Genomic DNA, 12,416 nt, shown 5'->3' with positions numbered 1-12,416 from the left:
TGCTGTTAATACAGTGTGTAGTTCACTTGGAAGCCGAGGTAGGGAGTGCTGTTCACTGTGTGAGGACTGCGATAAGGTGAGAGAGAGCGGTGTACCTACCCTTTTCAGCCACTCGCTTTTTAGCTCCTCACACAACACACCTCTGGCCTCATATTGTTTTATTCTTTGACAATAGATTCAGTTACATAATGAACCCCATCCATATCAAAGGCTGAACCAAGGGTAGACTGGCGTGGCTCCAAGCCCACTCAGAACAGGCCCAAACCACATGGGAGAACAAACTCTTCCCTATTTTTTCCTCTCCCTCCCCGCCTACCCTGCTCTTTGTCATACCACAAGCGCTATCAAGTGTGAGAGGACAGACATGTGTTGCTGATCATATGCATAATATATAAATATTGCAATGGTCACCTAATATGTTGCGGTGTACTTTTCATTTCACTATAGGCCCATAAACCAGAAAAACTGTGGCAACCAAGACATGATTCTAAAATGCATTCCTCATGGCACTGCAGTACAGCCATGTGAAAGCTGCAGGCTTATGGGGAATATTAGTGCTAGCTGGGTAAATGGGTTTTGATGGGCTCTGCTGGTTGTGTGTGAATTGCCATGTTTTGCTGGGCGTCAAGATTTGGTGCTCCCACAGAGAGCACTCACACACAGCTCTGCCAACACTAAGCAACATTTAAAACTCTGGTCCTGCTGTCCCTGCTGCACCTTCTGCCAAGCAGCTCTGCAAATAACAAGAGAAATGTTTTTTTTTCCTTCTTCTTTCTACCTGAGAGTTTCCGTCCTTCTGTCCGCTTCCTCTGAATTCTTTTCCCCCTCTCTCTTTTCGTAGACCGCCGACTTCTTCTTTCCTTTTCACTCTCTCCTCTTGTTTTGTCTCTACCTCAACCACCTCTCCAAATCAATAGCATTAAAATTTTATGGCAAATGTTCCTCCCACACCCGACATTCCGGGGTCTTGCTGGTGGCTCAGTCTCTCTCCCTCTCTCCCTCTCCTCCGTGTCACTGGTAACAGAAGAGTGTAACTTGTGTGGGTGTTGGGGGCTGTGGGACTGGGCAACAATGCAAATTGGGAGGGGGGGGAGGCGGGGGATAATTCATCATCCTTAATTATATCAGCCAGAAAATAAATTCCCTAGTTGGCATGATAATTTTGTATTAACCATTGATTACAATTAAGTTCCTGCGTATGTCACTTTAAATGACAGAAAGCTCTAAATAATGTTTATAATAACATTTTTATGGTAGCTTATATAAAAGGGCCATAATACAATAAATCAATACATCTACAAAATAATCTACATGCAGAAGCAGAAGATTTGCCATAAGTTAAACTTTAATTTTGCATATTTTAGAAATGTTTTGTCAACCATTAAAAGTTGTTTCATTGAGACAGTAAACTCACTCACAGCATGGGACTCAGGATGCAGGAAGGGAAAAAGGTTTAGATGAGATAACTTCAAGTAAAGATGGAGAAAGTACATGATGATGGAATGATTCCATAGTTCAACAAAAGCAGAAAGCTGTGACAATGAAAACACAGCCTCAGTTACTAATCAACAAGTCTTAAAGCTGTGGAAACAAGATGAGCAGCTATGCTGCCACCCCATTCACAATTGCGATGTGCCAAGAAAAGTGAAAAGGAGAGAACAAATGAAAAAAGAAAGTGAAAGACTGTGGACAACTGTTCAGGGAACAGAACATGACCAGATGTCAAACTGTTGCTGTATTTTTTCACATTTCTTTATTTCTTAAAAAAAGGAGAATGTTCCACCTGTGGTAAAAGATATCACTAAGAGAATTTCAGAGGGCTGATAAAGCCCAATTTTAATAATATCTTTTTCATTATTTTGAATAATATCTAACCTTTTTTATCCTTTTATCAGAATTAGAATTTGTTGTTTTTTCCAAATGTGAAATTCATAACAGGAGAAAGTTTTATTAATCAGAAAAGTAGTAAAAGTAACCTGACATTCTCTGACTCTCCTGGTGCAGTAATCCCTCCCATCTGGTGCTCCAGGCAGGTTGAAACAGACACAGAATTATTTGCAAATACTTTTAGACCCAGGTCTGATTATCTTTTCAGTAAACAACCGTAATCAGACACTCCATTGAGACATTTTTACTTCAGAATGGGTTTTTTTCTTTTAATGCCCGACTAAAGAATAGATTAAAAAATTTGCGATTAAAAAGTTTTCAAAGAGCTTAATTTACTGATCCTTCCTAATTTACCAAGAAACATTCCAGTACCTAAACTGCAACTTCATAAACATTTAAAAAAATGTTTTTGAATTTCAAACTTCTGTTCTTTTTTTTCTGTACTTATTCTGTTCTCGGTTGAGTAGTTGCAGCATCAAAAAAAGAAAGGTTGAAGTAAGCATTGCCGGCCAATCTTAGGTGACCTTGGTGGAGCCGGCATCAATTTAGTGCCATTTAGAAAACCTTAGTGTTGGCACTGTACCTTCTTCAATTCCTTTCTGCGCTGGCACATCTGTGAGGAATTGGGGAAGTTAATGTTGGTTCTGTCTGCCACTCTGTTTTACTTGGCCTGGCGATCCCAACAAACACAGGACACACCAATAATAAAATAGATTCCTCTATTTAGTGAGAAAAACAGGGAGACAAGACCGAATAAGCCACGGGGAATCGTTTACTTGGGTGGAGCTGCTAAAGTTTAGTTGAAATTGTTTGTTTTGGAAGCAGCGTGAGTTACTGAAGTAAACAAGAGAGCCCGAGAGCTTTTCTTTAAAAACATGTCATATGCCATCTTGACTTAAACTGGTATATGCAAATACGCAGCTGATGTAAAATTCACAGTAAAATAAACTCAAGCAGCGTGGCTCTGTCCTCAAGTCTTAGAGATAATACCTGATTTTATGACAATGATAAATAAATTGTTGTGAAAGCAAAATGTAATAAAGGGGTTAAAAATACATAACTTAATCTGCCCTATAACTCAATTCATTTTTATCATTTTGTGTAGGAAGTATATTTGCTTAGTGTGCAAGGCAAGAGAAAATGCCATCAGTGATGAGGTATGAGATAAATGCATGATTAAGATTTGGAGAACTTAAAAGAAACTCAGTACATCAATTGGAATGAGGCTAGGCAGATTGGGCGGCGGGCAATAACCGTGCTTTATGTCCACTCCATTTCCCTTGCAAATCAGCCTCACATTCTTAGGGTTTTCACAGTTCCCAGCTCCCCTTTTTCCCTCCCCCAAAACATGCCCTGAGTCAGCCAGGCTCATTAGGCAGGATGAGACTATTACCAGGCGAGTTATCCCAGTCTGAACAATGGGATGCGGTCAGGTGGTAGAAGCACCAGTTTCACTCGTTTCATCTTGCTTTCCCCTCATGTCCCCTGTGTCCGAGACCACGACTTCGACTTTGGCAAATAACGCTCTTCCTCCATCAACAATTAAGTTGACAGCTGGAATGCAGCACAGACTCAACACTGCAAAATGAATGTGCATTATATTTTATTTTCATTTCCAGTTCCTGCATGAATGCGCATGTGGACTGACAGGGTTTGTGTCAGTGTGCGCACGAGGATATCTGCATGCTGTTGAACTATTTTTGTGCATTAAGTAGGTTGGACACATACCTATGAACTGCTTTTACTGAAAGCTCTGATTGCGACACAAAACTGTTCCACGCGATTTCCTTTTTTGGTTTGTTTATTAATTCGGTATATTGTGCTAATGTAGCTCGCAGTAAAGTTCCCCGCTGCACTTCACTTTTTCAGTTATTTACAGTAGGGCTTTTCAAGAGGCCCAATCAGAAACTGTGGACAAGTTCCAGGGAAACAGGACCCAAGCACCCTGAAGAGCCTTTTTGCCTCACTTTTATTCACTCCTGTTCTTTCTCAAGAGTTCCTCCTGAAAGTATTTGGCAAACACTTGTGAAAAAAAAAAAGAGTTTCAGGGAAGAAAAACAAGTCGTTCTTGAGCCACCCACACCCCATCTGCTGTGGTATTATCTTCTTTTATTATCTACAGATTATGTGCGCTGATATTATTTCTGCAGTTTGGTCTGCTGGTCATTGTGGTTGTTGTTCTTGTTGTTTTTTGTTTGTGGAGCACTGTGATATGAGACAGCGACGGGGAGAGGAGGGGTCCTCCACCATGTGCATCTAATCGTCCATTCAGGACCCTCTTAATGGCTTGTCAGTTCCCCTTGCCCTTCCATTTTCTGTCCAATTAATTCCTTTCTAGCTGTCCGGATAAAGGGACACAATGGGGCCCCTCCACAGCATAATGAATCATTAAAATTCAGCAGCGCGGCCCTGGCACTTGGCTTCTCCCTGGGCTGGTTAGGGACGGCTGCTTGGCATGCATGCCAGGGCCAACTTAAGCATTCTACCCACTGGACCAGCGTAGATAGGATCTCTCACCATTTCTCTCATTTATGGTTTAATGGGAAAAAATCATAAATATATATTTGTGAAGATAGCTAGTCTGATATATATGACTACAGGCACATATGAAATGCTGGAAAAGGTTCTGTCCAAAGGTTCTGAAAGTGGCAGCAGTAATTATAATAAGATGCTTTTTATGGTTTTTGTTTTTACATATAACATTACACGCTACGTTTAAATTTCAGAATAAAGGCTCATGAGTTCTTAAAGCAAAATATTATTTTTGTTATTTATGTAAACACAATTCAGCGCATGATCGGAGCACAATCCAATTAGATTTACTGTGAAGGGATCACAGGGAAAATAATGACTCTATAAAAGTCTCACTGCAGCTATAGCAAACAGTACAGATGTTAGACAAGGAGTCTAACAGCTGGTGTTCGGCGAAAAGGCAAACCCAACAACACGGCGTGCTTCTGTTCAGTTAATTCTTTTTTTTTTTTTTTTTTCAGTTTTTTTGTTGTTGTTAAGAACAAAAACATCGGAAACCATATGTGAATCCAAAAAGGAAGGACGAATACAAGTATCAACAAAAAGTTTTTTATTAAAAAAAAAAAGTCAGCGCATGAGTTAGCTGTGCATGTGCGAGTGAAACTCTAGTTAATAGAACAACAATTCTTTTCACAGCCTCTCTCAAAAACTGATACACCATAAAGATACAAAACACAGTTCTGCGGACAAAAGCATGATTCTCTGTACGTTTCACATACAGCATGTCACACAACATTACAAACCAAGGCTGTAAGGAATGATATCAAATTAAGGACATAGCCAGAAGCAAGGTAACTGTTGGAGTCTCTGGTGTTGATTACCGATTGTGTGCTGCCCGGAGTTTGTTAATAATTCCTTGTCATATAAAAATACTGACAATAAGCATTAGAAGGCACAAAAATGTTTTATGCGACTGCAGCAGTGAGTTGGCACTTAATGGTTGATGATAAACTGGCAAATACTCGCATACTTAATTTCACTTTTAAACCCTAAATTCTCTTATTTGAGAAAAAGTTAAAAGATGAATTTCGGTTTAAAAAAAACAAACGAACAAAAAAACGTATAGTTTGTGTCACGGGTTATATATGCAACTTTTTCCCAAGGAAATGACTCGCGCATGCATGTGCATGTTTGACACCACATTATCTCCCTGACACACCAACGCGGATGCATGTACGTAGACGAAGTCTTGTGTTGTCCATCGACATATACACGAGATCCAGCTGACATGTCACTCAGAGTGTGCGGTGTTATTTTACCCCATTTCCTTTAACCCTAGATCATGACTAATCGCAATTTGCCAAGCATAGATTTCAGACACCTGTTCTGTCCTGTGCGAGTCTGTTGGTCCCATCTGTTTGTGTGCAACTTGGAATGGAGATGTTTCTGGAAAAATTGGTCTTTAACTGAATAATATCAAACACGGCACTTGTACCACCTTATTTACCTAGTTTTCATTGAAAGCCAAACAGTACTCTAAATAACCAAACCCACATTATATGTGTTCATCTACTTAAGAACAAAACCAAATAATGCATGAACATAAATAGATATAAGACTTTTATGCCAAAATGACACTAGATTCATAGGAGCCAGTTATTTAAGACTGATCCACTGATGCAAACAGTGTGCGGCGACATGGCTCTGGCCGTTAAGTGTTACTGAAAATGCACATTATAGGTCATGTGTACATTGACAGAGTTTGGCCAAACCATTTCAGTCCTGCACGATTCAGCATCAGGCCTTTTCTTTACCTCAAGTGTGCACACACATGCAATCTTTAACTGGAAAGAAGGGTGTACAGGATGTAGGCGTAGGCGATATGTCCTCATGGAGGAGTCTGGCTCACCAACAACACAATTTCTCTTTGTGTAAAAAGTCTGTACAAGTGTGTTTTCGTCGCAACAATAGAACTCTGTATAAAATCAGCAGGCACTTTTTTCTCTTGTCTGTCTCAGGTTCAAATGGTCACATTTAGCCTACTAGCCCCTACGCACACTACTTCGTCTCCTCCTTACTTCCTTCGTTAGTAGCGCATCGATCTGAATGAGTCTCCAGTGCGAACGGGCTGTTTCTGTACTCTTAAGGTCGAGACAGTGTGGTGTAGACCGGCTGGTCCCAGCTGGATGCGTTGGGGCTGTGAGGAGGAGCCATGGACAGACTGTTGAGGATTGGGCTGCTATAGGGCCGCCTGGATGAATGGAAGTAGGGATACTGATAAAGGCTAGAGGGATAGCTAGAGTAAGGGTTGTAATAGTTGGAGCTCTGAAGGTCAGTATAGTCACACTGGGAGCTGGAGAAAGAGGAAGCGGCCGAGGCAGCTGATGTGGCTGATGTGACACAAGCCTGGCTACTGTACGAGCCGTAATCAGAGTGTGAGGGCGAGCCGTGAGAGTGCTCGTTGTAGTGGCTGGGGCTCAGTTGCTCTGTTTTAATATGGAGACGGTGCTGGCCCACCTCACCGGTGGAGGGAGAGGAGGAGGACATGGAGCTCTTTCGGCTCCACGTTGACCCGTTGCTGCTTGTATGGCTGTATGAGGAAGTGTAAGCGCTGCCAGGCAGTGGAGCCTGGCTGTGGCTGTGGCTGTGGTCTGAGGAGCCTGAGGCGTGGCCATTGAGCGGGAGGTACTGGTCAAACTCGTGAACGTCAAAGGTCTCCATATTGCTGATGACATCAGTGCTGAGCTCAGAGATGTCTACATTGCTGAAGTCAATGTTTTGCCTGCTGCTGTCAACAAGTCGACGGCCTTCATGTTTCAAATCCTGCTTCACCCCATGGTGGAGGTCTGTTTTAGGAGTAGTGGGTGGTGTAGGTGGACCATGGGGCTGCCCTGAAAAAAAAGATGTAAATCAGAAATGAAGGTTTGCCACTTCAAACACAAAATTATCTCAAGAATTAAACAAATTAGCCGCAAAGTACATACCTGCATGGTCAGGATGGTGGTGTCCGTCACTCATTCCTGGTTCAGCTTTGTACATGTGATGAGCCAGTTCTGCTCCAGAATCTGAGTCGCTCTGGCCTGGTTTCACATTCTTCCGTCTTCGAGGCTGGTACTTGTAGTCTGGATGATCTTTCTTGTGCTGAACTCGAAGCCTCTCTGCTTCATCTACGAATGGCCTCTTTTCACTCTCTGAAAGCAAGCTAAGGTAGAAAAATAAATAAATAAAATCGAGAAAATTATTGAGCTGAAGTAAACAAAGACACAGTTGTTAAATTTAAAGTTACTTTAGCGCTTTTGTTTCCTAGAAAAACGTCGAGAAAAACACGCACTAAAAGATGTTTTCTGTCTTGGTTTGTTCAAAAAATCTATTTATTTCCAAATCATTTCACCAAACACAACAAAAAAAAGCGTTACAATATTAGAATCATGTCCGTGTTCAAAACTCCAGCCACAGCGTCTCGGTGACCTGAGTGTCCTTTTGTTTTTTTTATGTTACTTTACACTTACATAAAATATTCTTGAATTTCTCTACACCCCAATCTACATACATAAATATATATAATTTTATTTGAAATATACATTTTTTCTTACCGCCAAAGTTTCCCCAGGGTCTTGCTCAGTTCTGCGTTGTGCAGGTGTGGATACTGATCCGCGAGCTTTCTGCGGGCCGCTTGCGCCCAGACCATGAACGCATTCATGGGTCTCTTGACGTGAGGTTTACTCTTCAGGGATCCGTTCCCTCTCACGGGCATTGGTACCAAGGACCAGTCGTACCCCTTTAGGACCTGAGAGACGGCATCTCGTATACACGCAGGGAACCTTTCATCATCTTCGGAGTCCAGTTTCTTGCCCAAACCGGCGAGCAGGGATCCTTGACCATCGGAGCCTGTCGGCGAGGACGGAGCATCGGAGTCGGACTCGTCCTGGGACATGGAACTGTTTGTACCCGATGGACTGCATGGCTGGTCACCGACACACTTGTCATGCTCCTCCGTCATTTTTAACATTATTTGTTCAGTCCTTTGGAAATGAAAATTCAGATGTTGCCACTGAAGTTCAAGCCTTCACCAAATTGGCCAGTGCGCTTTTGCGCGCGTTGCGCCAAAGTAAATTCCTTTAACAGTTTCAGTCAGTGCGAGCCTGTTGTTTTTCCCCCGCTTTCCTGTTTGTTTGCCTTGTTGTCCCGGGCTGTCGTGGAGGGGGGTGCTGTCGTGAAACTTGTGGTTCTCACTGTGAACTGAAGTGCTGCATGTTAGAGCAACTTGAGTTGGAGTTTTAAAAGCGTCACTCCACCTTCGGACTCTGGTTGGCTGGAACAAATCGCTACTTTCTCCTCATTGGTTCAGGATCTATGTGGGCTTCATTATGATAATGACTTTTTAATCGGTGGCACAATTCTGTTTTTGTTAATTTATTCACGAGGTGTGACAAGCAGATATTTCACAAATTGCGCATTTCTACAATTATTTCTGAACTCAATATGAAAAGCATCTTCATTGTGTTAATGTCAAAATAACCTGACACATTTTGATTGTATACTTTATGATACAGAGTTATATTTTTTTTATTATGTACTGAGATAACATAACAATAAATAATATTTCTATTTCTATCATATTTATTCAGATCGATCATCAAAAGGTGTTGCATGCACAGAGTAAAAAGAGAACTTTTGTATAATCTGACAAAAACAATAGTATGAGGCGCTCAAAAATGTTTTGAAACGTGGAATAGCTCAAAAAAATCTTACTTGGCATATTACATCAGGTCTGACAGACTCTCCAGTCAAATTCACAGCAATAGGGTGACACCCTCCACAAGATTCAACTAATGGGTTTTTCTCTTTCTTTTTGCATAATACATGTGCTCTTTTGAAACTCATGCAACAATATTTTTAGCGCGATCACCACACGATACTCAGCCTTTCAGATCTTTTTATTTAAATTACTTGTCTCCACACGAACTTATAGGAAAAACTAAATTTAAATCTAAACAAATCATGATGGCTGTGAAGCCCAAGTCTCATCCCAGAACACACCAAAAACAAAGGTTAAAAAGTTTGATAATAAACTGCAGCCCAACTGCAACTATTTGACAAATGCTCCAACTTTAGAGACGGAAGTTAACGTGTCCTGTTTGTTTGTGATCCATAATTCACTTCTCATCTCCAGTGAAGCATGCTTTTTACGACACAGAAGATACTGAGAGCAGAGAAGATAAGAGTGTAGATTGAATCACAGCCTTTGTTAAAGGTGTCTTTGTTCATATATTGTGGGATGATTTTTATCACTGGCCTCCCCATGAAAAGACAAGGTATGTTTGTGCTGGACGGCAGTTTGCTTTGCTCAATGCACACTGCAGGTGGCTGAGGGAAGAGGAGAGCTTGTAATGTGGAAATAATAGAAACTGTGGCTTGGTTATACAGACGCTGTTTTTCAGTGTGAAAGGTGATGGCTTGCACAGAAAGGTAAGGAGTTTTTATTGTTTGTTCTTTTATTATTAGCAATGACTTTTTATTGTGACTTTGTATTAACCTTTAATGTTCAGTGTGTTTGAGGGACAATGACTGCATGGTCCATGCAACACAAAATTAAGCCTGTTTTCCTTGAAAGCATAATTCACAGTTGATATAGTTAAACTGTCTTGCTCTGGCTTGAGCTGTCTTACTTTCTAGCAGCTGCTTTGAAAACACTTAGCTGGATCAAGTTCAGAGTTTGTGTGTGTGTGTGTGTGTGTGTGTGTGTGTGTGTGTGTGTGTGTGTGTGTGTGTGTGTGTGCGTGTGTGCATGAATTCAGACAGACAGGACAGCATCTAGCTGTCAGATGAGAGTGGCTGTGGCCTGTTTCTCTTGTAACACACACAGAAAAGTATTAAATGTGCACAGCTATTTTTTAGCTGCACAGTAACATTTTGTCTCATGAGGTTTAATTCTTGTCACATTTTGACTATTTGAACATCCCCTCTGGATTTCCAATGAAATCATCTCATCTGGGTAACATATAATGCTGTAAAATCCTTCCTCTAATACACCTTTGAAACGGAATCAACTGTTCCTGGCTCAAGTCCCACCTTCCCACCAAATTTCATGGAAATTCATTTGCGGTATCCTGCAGAAAGACAAACAAACAAGCAAGTCGATTTCAGTAAGTGTGATGTAGTTCCAAAAGTACTTTATTTGGGTTTTTATTTCTGGGGAAAATTGAGGGATCCATTGTGTTGTAATACCATTTTAATAGCTCCATGTTGACGTAAGTGTGACGCTAAACATATTAAAACTCACTTTAGCATTTAATGAAAAGGCAGAAGAAAAATAAATTCCAAGCAACTCGCACTGACATGACTCTTCAATCATCTGCTCACAGTTATGACAGTGAGTGTAAATCAGCACGAGTCCAACATGAGTGGCAGCTGCCGTCACTTCCCACTTAGCTCTGGGATCGTATTCGTTTTTGGGGTAGACAGCAAGAGACAGAAAGGAGGAGACAGACTTAAACAGACTCCAGCCTTCCCTCTTAATGTCTGCTTGTATTGTGGGGAAAAACTCTGGTCAGAGTTTGTGGGCTTTGGGCTCTTGATTAGAAAAGGAAGAAACAACAGAGGAGAGGCAACCGCGCATGAACCTTAAGTGTCCTAAAGAATGAAGGAAGGTTTTAATTTTCCTATTTTTGTGAGTTTCATCTCAAAGGAAAGACCCGGGTAAAGATTTTTAGACTTTTGCAGAGCATGTTGGCCAATTTCTCCTGGGCCTCAGTCACTTCTACCCCACATGTAAATTATACTTTCTGGCTTCTAATGTGCATACAAAATTAAATTACACAGTCACCCACAGGAATCTTGCTTCCTTTGGTCTCTGCTTCTGTGTTTTAATACAGTTAGGCACATTTCTTTGTTCAAGCCAAGTTATAATGCTGAGCAGTTAAATTGGCATAAATTGTCACAGTATTGACATGATTCTGAAGTTCATCGGGTCATCAGGTCCATAAATACCATATATAAAACATTTAAAACCATATTTTTCTGTGCATGAAGTGTAAATCCTGCAACACTGGAATCTTAAAACAACTTCTTTACAATTTCCTACATGAGGATAAGCTCTCTTTGCAGCCACCACAGCATCCTAAACCTAACCCAGAACAGCAGGCCTTAATTTTGTCTAATAATCTCCTTGATTGCACTCTGAGTCAGTTTAAACTTGGTGAACTGTGAAGATTGGCATGCCCTCCATCTCACCCAGTCAATCCCAACCACTTCATAACCACATGTGGAGCAAACTCCTTGGCTAACAAACCATATTTCACCCCTGCACCGCATCAACCGGACCACTTTTCTTTGGTTTCACACTCAGATAGGTTATTTAGGGCAGAATTTACAGTTGTAGCAAATGCTAATGGAAGGCTAAGATGCAGGTTTTAGACATTATTTATTAAGTTATGAAATCTAACATTTAACATGTCTGGGGAAGTTAAAGGATTCATACATTTTTACATCTTTAAGCCAAAAAGATGCAGATTTTTTGTTAGGTTCACACACAGTAAAGCAAACTCTCAGTGACGGATGTACGCACTCCTGTTTTCAGATTCATTGCTACTCATCACACCCCCTCTGAAACCGCGCAGAGGTGGATGTTTTCCATTTTGGTCTGAGGCCAAATGTATTTTCCAGGTTGTCTACTTAGCAAGGTCGAAGACCCGGGGATGCTTGACTCCACTGGTTCCAATCACAGTCCAACCCCCATGACAGCTGCTGCGCGTTAGGACCTCCCATTGACCTCTGACCTCACACTATCCTAAATTCATTCTATTAAAATACCATAATGTGGGGTTTACTGGACCAATTGCAGGTTTTATTTAAACCTATTAGTAGATGCAGAAAGGTGGAGGTGAGGGGTTGCAAAGAAAGGAGTTTTGAAGAGATGTAAGGGGGAGTGTTTGAAACTGAAGGAAACAATTAGTCCAAAACATCTTTGGGTGTGTTTGGCCTTCGGCCACTCTCACATTTTAATGTCAGGAGCATAAAAAGAGCTCAAGTGTTTCCAGATTATTTGCTGTGTTTTC

At 41.1% G+C, this 12,416-nt stretch overlaps 1 protein-coding gene across 1 annotated transcript; it reads right to left on the bottom strand.

The window, feature by feature from the left end:
- Positions 1-4,946: 4,946 nt before the first annotated feature.
- Positions 4,947-8,588, bottom strand: LOC146576186 (transcription factor Sox-8-like). The gene is made up of 3 exons (XM_085271266.1): positions 7,953-8,588; positions 7,344-7,561; positions 4,947-7,250 (listed from the first exon to the last, which is right to left on the bottom strand). Exons 1-3 carry the CDS (start codon positions 8,366-8,368, stop codon positions 6,502-6,504), a joined length of 1,383 nt encoding a protein of 460 aa, XP_085127392.1. The 5' UTR covers positions 8,369-8,588; the 3' UTR covers positions 4,947-6,501.
- Positions 8,589-12,416: the final 3,828 nt, after the last annotated feature.

Source organism: Mchenga conophoros, linkage group LG4 (genome assembly GCF_057382185.1).
Source record: "Mchenga conophoros isolate Kocher_MC1m ecotype Shallow Benthic linkage group LG4, M_conophoros_male_GT1.1, whole genome shotgun sequence".
NCBI lineage: Eukaryota > Metazoa > Chordata > Actinopteri > Cichliformes > Cichlidae > Mchenga > Mchenga conophoros.
This window is presented reverse-complemented; position numbering and strand designations above follow the sequence as displayed.